The sequence below is a fragment of the Vicugna pacos genome, unplaced genomic scaffold (genome assembly GCF_048564905.1).
Source record: "Vicugna pacos unplaced genomic scaffold, VicPac4 scaffold_19, whole genome shotgun sequence".
Lineage (NCBI taxonomy): Eukaryota > Metazoa > Chordata > Mammalia > Artiodactyla > Camelidae > Vicugna > Vicugna pacos.
In genome coordinates this window covers 10,998,302-11,013,135 of record NW_027328740.1, presented here as the reverse complement: position 1 = coordinate 11,013,135, position 14,834 = coordinate 10,998,302, and the positions used below count along the sequence as shown (strand labels likewise).

Sequence of the window (14,834 nt, the reverse complement as noted above, 5' to 3'; positions counted from 1 at the left end):
AGGATGGCTGAATAATGTCTTGGAGAAACATCCAGGTCCAGTCACAATACAGGCTTCTTTTATACAAAACAAAAACAAAAACAAACAACAACAACAAACAAGCAAAAAACAAGGGAGGGTGTATGGTTGGTTGTTGCAAACATTTTGCTGTAGAAATTCTTTGTTCTTGCAGCTGTCCATGTGGGTCAGTTCATGGTGTCCCTGTAAACCTCCAACAAACAAATGTTATTCTCTATTCTACAGCTTGTTATCTTTATGTGAGTGCAAAGCTAGCAAGACCAAGCCTAGGAAACAGGGCACAGTGGTCAAAGCTAAAGGAACAGATCGAATATAGAGTCAGATTTGTTCTCCTCTATTACATTAACTTCAGAAAATTATAATATCCTTATAAATTAAAGGTTTCAACACACAAACTCTAGCAATTACTTTCCTAAGTTACCTTCAACCTTCTGCCTGTGTTCAGTGTGCACCAAGATAAATATACAAGTATGTTTATAACATCATTGCTTATAGTAATCAAACATTGTAAATAACTCAAATATCCACTTTTTGGAAAATGGATTAATGGAGTAATTTTTAAGTTCCATTCTAAAAATTTCAGTTTTATAAAAATTAATAATTCTAAATATAAAAATTGCAGTAAAGAGAATGTTTCAGGGGAAATTGAACAACAATATAACATTTAATAAATATAAATGGCAACTTAAACTAAATGATATCATTTTATTGATATATAAGTGTGTTCAAGAAATTATAAAGAAAAGCAGGAGAATGCATTTTAAAATCTCAGGATACTCCGTAGTGAAGAAAGAGAGGTAAATAGGATAAAAATAAAAGCACATTAAGGGCTTTAATAATAAAGTACATGTTTTAGTTAATTTCAAAAAGAAGGTTCATAAATTTCAGTTAGCCAGACAATTAACCATTTTTGTTGTTTAAATTTTATCTTACTTATTTTTATGAAAATAGTACAACTTTAGCATTATGAAATTTGTGGACACTTCCTTTCTGACTTACTATATAGTTATTTTTTGTCATTTTTATATGTACATTTAAAAATATATATTCTGTGAGGTGTACAAATTGTTAGACAAAGGTTGGAAACTCTATAAGAAAAACCTCCCTGTTCTTTTTTGTCTAATTAATCTAGAAATCTTCAAGGGGTTAGTTGGTTTTTATTATTGTAAATCTTCTCACTTTAATTTTGAGTTTCTCAATATCCAGACATTCTTTTTTTATCAGTCTACCCTATATCTACATATGTGAGAGGACCAAGACCCTGATGCAACAATCATTCTTCCCAGAGTAAGCCCATGTCCTGGGATCTATAGGACCCAGCAGCATATATAAATATATACTTATCTACACTGGCACATTATAATCACTCATAATTACCTTTGGACTCACTCTTGGTGTTGAATACTCTATGTGTCTGGACAAGTGTACAATGGTATTTATCCACTGTTACAGTACCACACATAATTGTTTCACTGCCTTAAAAATCCTCTATGCTTTACCTAATCAATCTTCCCTTTCTCATAACACTTGGCAACTTTTCATCTTTTTATTCTCTCCATAGTATTGTTTTTTCCAGAATATCATGAGGTTGGAATCATATAATACATAGCCTTTGTAGATTGGCTTCTTTCACTTATCATTATACATTTAAGGATCTATATTATCTTTTTATGGCTTAATAGCTAACTTATTTTCAGCACTGAATAATAATCCATTGTCTGATTGTGCTATGGTTTATCCATTCTCCTACTGAAGGATATTTTTGTTGCTTCCATGTTTTGATAATTACAAACAAATCTGATGTAAATATCCTTGTGTAGGTTCTCATGTGGACATAGTTTTCAGCTCCTTTAGGTAAACTGTAAGGAGTAGACTTGAAGGATTTTATGGTAAGAGCACATTTAGTTTTGTAAGAAACTGCCAAACTACCTTCCAAACTGTTTTAATCATTTTGTATTTCCATCAGCAATAAGTAAGAGTTCCTGTTGCTCTACATCTTGGCAGGATGTTTGGTGTTGTCAGTGTTCTACATTTGGTTAGTCTAATATGTAGTAGTATCTTCTTGTTTTAATTTGTAGTTTCCTAATGGCATATAATGCTGAACATATTTTCGTATGTTTGCTATGTGTCATCATCTTTGGTGAGGTATCTGCTCAGGTAATTTGCTCATTTTTTAAATCAGGTTGTATAATGTTCTATTGTTGAGCTTTTTAGAATTCTTTGTATATTTTGGCTAATAGCCTTTTATCAGGTATATCTTTTGAATATGCATCCTCCCAATCTGTGGCGTCTTATCATTCTTTTGACAATGTCTTTTGCAAAGAAAACAAATTGTAATTTTTTTTAAAGTTCAGCTTAGAAATTATTCCATTCGTTGATCATGCCTTTGGTGCTATATCAAAAAGTAAAGTGAGCAAAGTCAAAATATGGACTAGATAATCCTTTAAATAGCAGAAACTAATTTCCAAAGATGGAGCAAAATACCATAATGAACTTATAAAATAAAAAACAGTTAACATGACTATTTTCTTGATATAAAGTAGAAAATGTATATAAAAATATATAATTAGAAAAAATTTAACTATCCTTGTGTAGGATAGAATAATAACTATCAGAAAATAACAATAAACAGGTTGTTTATATAATATTGGCAAAACTGGATTAGAAGACAGCTTCTTGAAATGTATGTTTTGTAGAAAAGTCATCCTGAATTTTAAAATCTAGAAAAGGCCAAAATATTATACAAGTATGAAATAAATGAAATTATCTTCAGTGGGATAACGAATGAGGTGTTTAATGCCTGAAAAACACATCTGAAGGAAAAACAAAAGAAAGTCACTCAAAAAAAAGAAAATTAATGAACGAAGTTATATGTGGAAAACAAAATAAAGTCATAAATAAATTAGTCAATAATACATATGGATAAGCCTAAATTGAGTCAATTTTCCTATTAAAAGACATTAAAATGCATAAATTCTCAGATATTTGGGGGGAATCTCTAGGATATTTGCAAGAGGAACACTTAAACTTGCTGCAAAAATTATTGAAAATAAAAATATAGAAAAAGAAACACCAGAAAGAAATACCTATTACTATAAAATGTAGTTATATCAGTTTTAGTTTTAAGCAACATAAATGAGCAAGGATAAATATATTGGAAATGTCATGTTTTATTTCTCAGTTTGGGTGGTAGAGTAATGGATAAATATTTTATAATCATAACCTGTATGTATCAAATGTTTCATAATTTAGAAATGCAAATAGAAAATATAATCAAATCTTACTGTAATGTAACAAATAAAGAATTAAACATTCTTTTTTGTATGTAATTCCTGGGTATTATGTTTGTGTATATTATATATATGTATATTTTTGTCCTAGAATCAAATTATGCACACAATTTTGCTTTATGAACATTAGACATTCTATATTGAGAATCCCTGATGGTTTTCAAAGACTGTAAATATAATTATTAATAACAAAGTAACTTTTTATTTGTGAAAACCATAAGAAATATAATTACTCAGCTTTACTGATGTTGTTACATTGTTTTTAATGCTTCACACTGTCATTTTTCTGTTAAAATAACCATTCTAATATCTCTTTATACATTTGAAATGATTTTAACTTTGTAATTAAATTCTTAAAAATCTTTAGTGAATAATATAGATTATGAAATATAGAAACAGAAAAAATATTACTCACAAGCCCATAATTAACTAAATTTAATCTTTGATATAGAGACTTCCAGAATGGTATCATTAAAAATATACTCATTATTTTAATTATAAATTTTGCACAGAAATTTTAAAATGTTTTACATATCCAAGAAGTCATTAACTCTGTTTTCCTTTTCTTCTTTTTCCCCACTACTTATACCTGATAGGGATCAGTCTTGAAGGGATCATCAAGAGGACATGACTACTGGAATGTGTTTTGCTTGCATTCTCTGCAGAAGCCCCACCAAGTACTCAGCCTTGTGACAGTAATGTGCTTGTTGCCGAGACCATTGGACAGTATTTTAAGGCTTCTATATAAACTTTTAAGATTCTGGTGGAGTTGCAGGGAGACTCTTGTGGCTGCTCAAGACAAGTCTCATAAGTAAGTTATTTTGCTGATAAAACCTGCTGCCCACTAAGCTGCAGGGCTCTGCTTCTTTCTATGGTCTCCTTCCCCTCTGTGTTGGACCAGTTCATGGATCATCAAGCAGACTGGGCTGAAGTACATCCTCCAGAAATTCTCTCTGTGAAGATGTGTGGGTGTAAATTTTTTTTCATCCTTTTTATTTCTAGAAGTATATTTGGTTATTACTCTCACAACTGCTAATTTGTCCAGATGCATAGTTTTAAGCTTAGAGTGATTTATCTGCCTTTCATCATGCTGTAAATGTCTCTCCTTACACAGATTCATTATCATGGTGGCCCAGTTTTTATTTTTTATTTCAGTTTGAAATTATATAGGCAGAGGTATCTTTTCACCAATTGTGACATCAATGTTTTGAACTATTTTAATATACATGCTGTTTACTGAAATAAAATTGTATAACATGAGAGTTGTGGATTAAGTTTTATTTGGGGCTATATGAGGACTATAATCTAGAAGAGAGCACCTCAGATGGTTCTGAGGACCTTTTCTGAAGAGGCAGGGGGAAATTCAATATTATATATGTAATTTTAGTGAAGGGGAGTACGTGCAATCAAACACACATTGAGTTCTTTTGCCAGTTATGGGGAGCAGACGTCACCATTAATGAATTTAGTGCTCTTCTAGATATAAGGAGATGCAAGAATTGGGGCTTATAAAATCTTCTCCTGAAAACATCTATCTGAAGCTCTATTTTGTCAGTTTTCCCACAGCACAAAGTACCCCATTCCTGATCTCCACTGTGAAATTTCAGGGAGTGTTGGAGGTCAGCGTCTACAGTGGCTTGTGATTGGTTATAGTACGAAGCAGAGGTAGATGGCAAATGTTACAAACGATTATTCCCCTTAACATTTTTATTTGAATTATTTTTTGCTTACTTTTTTCTCCAATATAATTTTATATTTTACTGAAAATATAAAGACTTATGATTGATAAAAATTCACTGTTAAATCTTTTATTTGTAAATATTAGAAAAGAAAGTTATTTTTGCTATCTCAACTTTTTTATAATTTTCTTTTAATTGTATCTGTGTTATTAACCATATAATAATCAATAATGCAAATTGATATAAAGTAACATGCACTTACAAAATCAAACAAGTTAGACGGAAGTATCATTTTAAGAATTATTTTTATTTATTGGCATTTATTTTGAAATATTTTCAAAATAGACGTGATCCTTATTTTGTCTACCTGTTGATTCAATACCCTTAAACAGCATTTATATAATCATATCTTACTTCTTAAATTTTAAAAAAGTATCCTTTTCTTAGTATTTATTATTATTTTTTAGGATAAATATATAGTTACCATTCCTTCTGATTCTTTGAATGTCTTGGTATTACTTTGGCTTAACTACAAACATAACAACATTAGTGGTAACACAATTATAGAATTATAATAATTTTTCTCAAAGCTTTATAGCTATTTCCATAATATTTTGTGGCTAGTCAGTCTTTAATAGAAGAAGACAAGGCTATTCTTTGTTTTCTCTATAGAAGTAATTTTGTTTATTTTTTTTTCTGGTCCACTTTTAAATTTAACATTTTGAAATAGATATAGATATATATCTATTTTGCATTATAATTAAGCTTTAAACATGGTATATTCTTTTACTTATCTTGATATGCCTATTTCCCTGCCCTGGGAACAAATCTGGGTATCCAACAGTTTGGCACATTTTCTTGGTTGTTCTCTGATTGCTTAGAGTCAGGTCATACCCATGCTTTAGCTACTGCACTGGATGACTGAAATTCTAATGCTATTTCCGTCTTTTGAGCTGCAGTTTCATTAAATTTATGTATTATTTATTGTAGAAGCAAATAAAAGTTTATATTTGTAGGTAAATGGCATAAGTTTTAGTGGAATGTGGAGGTCATAATACAAATGTTTAGTTGATATAGATCTTTACTCTAAATAATGATGAAATTTTTTGATGTTAAGTTGCCTTCCTGCTTTCCTTCCCTCTTCTTTTCTTTCTTTTTGATTGGTATTTTTGGCTCTAAAATTTATTTTTTTGGCAAAAGCTTATATGAATTGATACAGAGATGAAGGATACACACACACACACACACATAAATGTCTATATAAACTCTGCTAAATAAATAATCATAAAATCTCTGTTTCTCCAATCAATTCAAAATATTTTAAGAACGCTGCTTTCATTGAATTAAACTTAATTCTTCTCACTTATTTATTAAGCAGCATTCCTTTGTCATGCGGTGAGTATAGCCTTGTTCTTCCTATAAGTAATTGTGTTTTATAAATTTGTAAGCAACCAGAGTGATTTCAGAATTTGTTAAAGATTTACAAAAAATTGACATGATCTTAACCACATTCTGCTATTGCCAATATGCCCTTTAGAGTGATGATTTTACTAAACGCATTGTCTAACTCCTTCACATTCCTACAATAATGGCCTTATTATTATACTACAAAAGATGACATCTTCCAATAAAAATGTCTAACTCTATAACAATATTCCATGAATTCACTTATTACACAATATTAACAAACTACTTAAAGAATGAATCAAAACCATATAAGATATTATTTCTCATGTATTGGAAAAAATAATATGATGAAGTAAATTAAATCTAATAGTGTTAAAATATTCAAAGCCTTTCTAATGATAAAAACTTTAAATATAAAATATTCTACTTCAAAAATGCTTTCAGAGATGTTATAAATGGTGAGAGGATTACATATCATATATAGTTTTCTGTTTATGAATTTGATTACAGCAATGGAACAGTGTAATATTAAATTTAAAAAAAATGCATATCAATTGAAGATATAAATTAACCTCAAATTTGGGTTGTAAATAATTTTATATTTAGCTTTCAGTTTTCTTTATGTGTTTTTATATACTTTCAGGAAAATAATTATCATATACAAATGTACAGATCTGAGTCTTTATCTAATATGTCTTAATCTCAAGAGATCTAAAACCCCTCCATTTTCTTCTTTCCTTCCTTCCTTCTTTCCTTTCTTGGTATAAAAGTTAATTGTTGGCAATATTTTATCAGAACTTATATTGTGAATGAAGGATGAAAGATATATACATATACACACACACACACACACATATAGTGATGATCCAACTTGGAATAAATATTTCCATATTTCTATGAAAAATTATGAATGAATTTAACTATAGTATGTAATTCCTTAACATTTTTCATAATATAAAGTATATGTACTTACAACTTTATATTGTGAACTTAATTGTTTAATATCTACCTTAATGCATGGAAGAGTTTTTATGTTATTATAAAGTATACTTTAATGAGTGTGATAAAGGAGCATTACATGGTGTTAAGGAATTATGTTAATGTAATGGGCTTTATGAATTCACAAATTAGCTGAGCACTGAGAGTGATTGGAATTAGATAGGCAAATCCCTTGAGGGGAGTAGGGGATTGATGTGTAAACGATTATTTCTAAGAGTGAGTATAGCATGAGGGAACATAGTTAAGTACGAGGATTGTAAGAAGTCTATTTATGGTAATGATCCTGAATGTGAACAAGGAATGATTTGAGGCTACTAACAAGGCTAAAGCCAAATATGTAACAGTCAGCATATTATAGCAGGCTGTCCGGCGAGCCGGCCCTCCGCCCGCGCCGCGGGGTGAGCAAGCGCCCCGCGGGGGTCTCGGGCTCCCAGCCCACTGCCCGGCCTCCCTGCCACATGCTATGCGTCATCCGGGGATGCCCCTCACCGAGAGAGACCCTCAATCACAAGTCACCCGCCCTCCCAACCCTCCTCGCCGTGCCTTGCAACAGCGCCCCCGAACCGCCCTCCCGATCTCCGTGCAAAACCCCCGCCCCTCGCTGGGAAAAACGCAGTGACTCCAAGAGCCGTGGCGGCTCTTTGAGCCCAAGGGGCGAGCGAGGCAGCCATTGGCGGAGGCCGCTGCCTCCAGCTGTCAATCCCGTGGCCCGGCCCCGCCCCACCGGCGGAGCGTGGCAGGACGCAGGGCCGCGGGGACTGTCGGGACGGCTCCAAGATGGCCGCGCGCTTGGGGTCCGCACCGGCTGGCGGCCCCAAGCTCCGTTCACTGCCACCGCTGCTGACCGGAGACGCTGGTCGGGCCGGCGACTCTGGGGGCTGTACACGCGGGGCGGGAGGCCGCCATGGCGACCCTGGAAAACCTGTCGAAAGCCTTCGAGTCCCACAAGTCTTTCCAGCAGTCGCTGCCGAGGCCTCAGCCCCCTCAGCCGGCACCGCAGCCGCCGCCGCATCAGACCCTTCAGCCGGTACCGCCGCCGATGCCGCCCCAGCCCCCTCAGCCGGCACCGCAGCCTCAACTGTCACCGCCGCCCGCCCAGCCCCCTCAGCCGGCACTGGAGCCGCCGCCACTTCAGCCCCTTCGGCCGGTACCGCCGCCGATACCGCCTCGGCCCCCTCAGCCGGAACCGCAGCCGCCGCCTCGGCCGCCTCAGCCCCGTCAGCCGGCACCGCCGCCTCGGCCGCCTCAGCCCCGTCAGCCGGCACCGCCGCCTCGGCCGCCTCAGCCCCGTCAGCCGGCAACGCAGCCGCCGCCGCCTCGGCCTCTTCAGCCGTCACCTCAGCCTCTACCGCCACCGCCGCCAGCCCAGCCCCCTCAGCCGACACTGGAGCCGCCGCCGCTTCAGCCCCATCAGCCGGTACCGCAGCCACCGCCGCCTCGGCCCCCTCAGCCGGAACAGCCGACTCAGCCGGTACCACAGCCGCCGCCGCATCAGACCCTTCAGCCGGTACCGCCGCCGATACCGCCTCAGCCCCTTCAGCCGGCACCGCAGCCGCCGCCGCTTCAGCTCCTTCGGCCGGTACCGCCGCCGATGCCGCCTCAGCCGGAACAGCCGCCTCAGCCGGTACCGCAGCCGCCGCCGCCTCCGCCTCGGCCCCCTCAGCCGGCACCACCGCTGCCTCAGCCCCCTCAGCCGGTACCGCCACTGCTGCCGCCTCGGCCCCCTCAGCCGGCACTGGAGCCGCCGCCGCTTCAGCCCCTTCAGCCGGAACCGCAGCCGCCGCCTCAGCCCCGTCAGCCGGTACCGCAGCCGCCGCCGCATCAGACCCTTCAGCCGGCACCGCCGCCGATGCCGCCCCAGCCCCCTCAACCGCCACCGCCGCCCGCCCAGCCCCCTCAGCCAACACTGGCGCCGCCGCCGCTTCAGGCCCCTCAGCCGGCACCGCCGCCGATGCCGCCTCCGCCCCTTCAGCCGGTACCGCCGCCTCAACCGCCACCGCCGCCCGCCCAGCTGTGGGTCAGGAGCCGCTGCACAGACGGTGAGTCCCTGCAGGCCCCTCCCCAACCCTGCACGGGTCTCCGTCCCTCCCTCGGCCTCCCACGAAGGCCCCGATGCTGTCCGGGCCCCACGCCTCTTCTTTCCCGGCTGCGAAACTCGGGAAGGAACGGGGCTGTGTTGTGATCCGAGGCCGCGCGTCCCGTTCGGCTTCCTCTGGGCCACTCCCCACCCCTCTCCTCGTCCGGGCCAGGTGTAACGTTTTGTCTTCCCTTTTCAACTGACGGCTTAAAACAGTGTTTCAGATAACTGTCAAAACACTGTGCATGCAAAATACTAGGTCAACTTAAGGGAAGGAGTAGGAGAGAAGGGGGAAAGGAACGAAGTTCACCGGTCACTTCTGTGGGGGTGGGTTAAGTGGTCACAGTGGTGAACGCGTAACTGCTACATGGCCCCGTGCGCTTACCACCATAGTCTTTACTGTTACTAACCCCGAACAGCCCTGGTGTTAAGGAGGCATGACCACAGAACATGTGCTCTTTGACCTTAATTTTACACAAACAGTAAGTTTTCCACGGAATCAAGACAGGCAGTAAACGCCAGCTGCAGAGGACAGCTTGTGCAGGGCTGGGAAACAGCACGGCATGATCAGAACTTTAGTTTGACTGGCTTGAAATGTAGAGGGAAAGGGAAACTTCACACTGATGAATCAGAGAGGAGATAGCTGTTTTTTATTAAACTAAAATGGTTGAATGAGCCTTGTTGGTTAATGATTTGCCTTAGCAATGTGAATTTGGATTCTGCAAGTATTTTATAAGTTATGTAAGAAGCTTGTTTTAAAATTTCAGAACTCTTAAAGTATTAGAAGTTGTTTTATTTTATAAGAATTTTTTAAAAAGTGTTTATTTAACTCAATTAGAACAGAGTTCCTTTAACATAGGAGACTTTATTATCTCATGTATTAATACCCTCTAGAGGTACACAATGAAAAATGTGATTTATAAACAGATACATACAGACACAAGGAAAACAGAGCATGTAGCTTCAGTAACAGTTTAAGAGAAAAGTCAGAAACAGAAATTTTCCCTGGTCAAACTATCAAAAAAAGCACCTGGGGCTTATATCCCTTAATTGATTTGAGCTCTAAATGGACAAATACACATTTTTTTTAAAAAAAAATTGCTAAGAACAAGATTGTTTTTCACGTTGAGTAATAACTTTGAAGTTTAAATAAATACCAACAATGGAGCTATGAGGGAGGAAAAATATAAAATACTGATTTTTTTTTTATTTCACCGTAAGGTGCGTTCTTAAATACATAGGAGAGAACTGTCATGATCTGTGCAACTCGCTTGCAAATAGTTCAACAGTATTAACAATGATTGAGTTTAGGTGGTGGGCATATGGAAATTTATCATCCTATTAAACAGTTTTCTGTACTTCTGAGACTTATAATAAAACATTGGAAGGAACCTGTTAGACATAATGCTCTATGTAAAGTAATTTGTTCCCTTTGTGAAATTCTAGGAAGGTTAAAATGCATGTTCATATCATCAAGAAAATCACAAGCATTTACGATGTAATCAGAACTACCTGAGGATCTGTGAAACTTGGTGAGTTGGTGAATTTTTTAAAATGTCTTAAAACATTTTGTTTTTACAAAGATTACAGGAGTAAGAGAAGATAAATCTTAATCAACTCTTAATATTTTTTTCCTGGTTGAGGTGATATAATTAAATGTGGGGAAAAAAAGGTAAATTCTAAAAGGAGACACTACCTTGATGGTTTTCTATGGAGGAAACTCAAGCGGGAGGAAGTTTAATTTAAAAACATAAATTACTGCTCTTTATAATACATTCTAAGTTGTCATTCTTTTGAATGCCTTCCTTTCCAGACAGATGTGTTATTCTGGGAGATCATCAGGACTTCTGGGTATTTGGAGGTATTGACCTAACGAGTGGAACTGCTGATTTATAAGAAGTTGTCCAGAATTTTGGAAAACTGATTAGTAGAGGTAAATAATGTTTCCTTGGCAAGTGATGACAGAAAGTGACTTCAGTGAATTTTCCTTCGTTTTTAGGCAGGTGTACCTAACCATGTATGTTAACAATGCTTACAGGCTGGAGACCGAGAAGAACTGCCATTTTTGCCAGCTGGGATGCAGAAAAATTTGGACTTCTGGGTTTCACAAATGGACTGAGGTAACTAAGACAGTAAACGTATCTTCTTGGTCAACATGTATCTCAGGGTAATCACAGATGTGTTCCATTACCTGATACTGTTTTAATTTGGATAAAAACAAGAAAATTTAAGAAATAGAGTTTGGTTTTGCTTTTACATCAGTTTGGCAAAACAGAACAACCTCTTAATTACTAAGCACAAACCAATTTTTTCATTAATTTTAAAATATTTTAGTTTCTATTTATATTTGTTTTGTGATAAGTAAGTAAAATCTGTAAGCTCAGAAAATAGTCAAACCTAGGAAGCTGCTTCTGACAAGTGAATTAGCTTATTGAAAATCTGATTTAGATCCTTGGCATTAATTTTCAATTTTTTACAGTTTCCTTGGATTTCTTCTATCCAGGAAAACAACATGCTCTTTTAAGATGACTATACTCTGATTATAGTCTCTCCTTTATGGATTCCACACTAAATTGTAACCATAGGTATATTTTACCATTTACAAAAGTGCCTGGTTGGGAAGTATAGTACAATGATTTTGTAAATTGAATTACTCTAAAATTTCAAGGATTTATTTTTAATTCAATTATGATTAATTTTCATTTGTCACTGGCTCTTAATGCTTTATTTTAAAGTGACTCTCATAGACCCCCTTCTCTCATCTGCTTCCCTTAGGCTCTCTGTCCAGTAACTCTAAGTTCTTACATGTTCAAGGTAGGCTTGTGTATTTTTTTAAAGGCAGGTGCACCAAAAAGCACTTTCCTGTGACTATCCTCTGATTTGTTCATCATTTATGAGTTCAAGTTTTATAGAATTGATTTAAAGAATGTCATATCTTTCTTATTATTGTGTCTGGTTTTTAAAATGCTTTCCTTCTGACTCATTTCTGCATACTTTAAAATAATAATATGAATCAAATAAGTATGGGAATAAAATCACAGTTACTTGTATCACATTTGATTCCATTTATATGGCAAAGTCTTATTATTATGTTGGTGTTATGAACATGCATTTCATAATACACTTATTTAGATGAATCAGATCTTATTCATTAAGGTCATCTACTTTTAGAAATGTGTAATTTCTTGTGAATACATGTATATAGAAATACATGTGTCTTTCTATAAGCAGCTTAAAATACAGATAAAATAAATCCAAGATACAAGATAATATGCCTTGCATTAATTTAAATTCATGTGAGTTAAAAGACAATTTGAATATTGTTTCCCATTTTCTACTATCTTGATCATATTCAGCAGCACATTTACCTTTACATATAGTTAAGGAATCTTTTTTATTTCTACTGTAGCTCTGTCATAATGGAAACTCTGCAGCAGAATCAGCTGTCATCTATCCCATGTGGCCAAGTGCAGAGGTGAGAATTCTCATTTGTGGGATGACCACTCACAGCTTTAAATGTTTTTACTGTAACTGCCTTTATAAGGTAGCAAGCTAGAGAGAGAGAGAGAAACAGAGAGAAGAAAAGAGTTCTCTCTGCATATTCCCATGTTGTGTGATGGCATTAGTCTTCTTCTGCTGTATTTTTCTAGAATGTGTGTGCGTGTGTGCATGTATGTGTGAGAAATGTCTTGTCTTTGTCCTAATAGCCACTCTTCTCTCCCTCTAGTTTTTTCTCTATCCTCCCCTCCTATATTTTTCTTTTTCATCAATATCTTCTCTTTCAAAAAATTCTTGATAAATCTAATTTCCAACTTCCTCACTTTTAATATGATAAAGTTACTTGGATCCCCAACATCAAGTGATCTCATACTTTAATGTCTGTAAGGATTGCCAGGGACACCTTTTAAAAATACAGATTTCCAGGCCTTACTTTGAGCAGTCCTCTTCCAGTAGATCCAGGGTGATGCTGAGCATCTCGAGCCTTCCCCCTTCATATTATGGTGCAGGGGATCAGGGGCAGTTTTCCTCTGGGTCTCCCTGCTGCTGCTATGAACAGTGGCTACAGCATCACTAATATTTTTCTTTCTTGTTTTAATTGCATTAGTATTACCAACCAGTTAATAGTATTTTCTTAAAATTATGGTCAAAAGCATAGGTGTTTGATTTATAATGGCACCTGCAAACCACTCTTTTACTGAATTAATTTGTTTTGCTTGTATTTCCACAATTGTAAACACTGTGAGTTAAGTGACTGCTTTGCTTCAACTACAGGAGAATGTGAAAACACTCCAGGAGAGAGAGGTTGCATATATCAAAGCAGACTCATTCACAGAAGGTAAATTTTATTTCAGATTGTCATTAAATAGTATACCAGTATTTAAGTCTATCAACTCCAACTCATAAACTAGGATTATCCTCTTTCTATGAGATGCCTCAATAATACCTCCATTTCTCCATTTTACCCGAGAGAACATTATTATGATTCAAATGAATCAATATGATTCATAACTAAGCTATTGATCCTAAGTTCTTTAGTATATTTACCATTTGCCTATCTTGGATTACTACTTAAAACTTTAGTACTTTTGACATTCTTCCTGTGGAGCTATTTTTAAAAGTTGGGCTAAAATATTTCATACAGAAATAGTTCCTGTATGTATTGGAACAACTCTGAAATAAGCACCCACTACAGACTTCCTTTTGACCCTGACATGTGGCATGTGCATCTGTAGGCTTTCATCATATTATGGTTATTTCTAGGTAAGTGTCAGAGGACACATGTTAGTTACTGACATGCTCTAGCCTAAAGCCTTGATACTGAATTGAATGAATGAATAAAACATGAACATTATGGCCTTACCACTTCCTTTGCCAAAGACCCCTAGGTACTGCTGCCATAATGAGCAATGACCCTTACTGTTACTGCAGGAGCTGCAGCCTTAGCAGCAGAGTCCGCCTCTGCAGTCTCCTATCCTGAGTGTGTGCTGCAGCCTCTCTGGCTCCTGAAGAGTTATTTCCACCTTGTGTTTTAGTTTTAGCCAGACTGTCTGCCTGTCTGTCTATTTATCTCCCTACCTATCTGTCTATTCTAAAATTTTATTTATTTCTTTTTACTGAAGTACATTTGATTTGTAATATTAGTTTCAGGTGTACAGCAAAGTTACTCAGTTGTATACATATACATATACATATACATATACATATACATATACATATACATATACATAGTTTTTAGATTCTTTTCCATTATAGGTTATTATAAGATACTGAATATAATTCCCTGTGCTATACAGTAGGTCCTTGTTGGTTATCTGTTTCATATATAATAGTGTATATCTGTTAATCCTGAACTCCTAACATATC

The 14,834-nt window shown here is 37.1% G+C and overlaps 1 protein-coding gene across 1 annotated transcript in view; it reads left to right on the top strand.

The window, feature by feature from the left end:
- The window catches only part of LOC140693376 (uncharacterized), a 160,493-nt gene that overhangs the window by 94,822 nt on the left and 50,837 nt on the right, over window positions 1–14,834 (top strand). Inside the window, exons 2-8 of the mRNA XM_072957280.1 lie at window positions 8,087–9,432; window positions 10,917–11,002; window positions 11,284–11,403; window positions 11,509–11,590; window positions 12,246–12,284; window positions 12,880–12,945; window positions 13,743–13,806. Of these exons, the coding sequence (XP_072813381.1) occupies window positions 8,087–9,432; window positions 10,917–10,925 (1,355 nt within the window). The 3' untranslated portion in view covers window positions 10,926–11,002; window positions 11,284–11,403; window positions 11,509–11,590; ... (1 more) ...; window positions 12,880–12,945; window positions 13,743–13,806. The remainder of the gene's footprint in view (window positions 1–8,086; window positions 9,433–10,916; window positions 11,003–11,283; window positions 11,404–11,508; window positions 11,591–12,245; window positions 12,285–12,879; window positions 12,946–13,742; window positions 13,807–14,834) is intronic.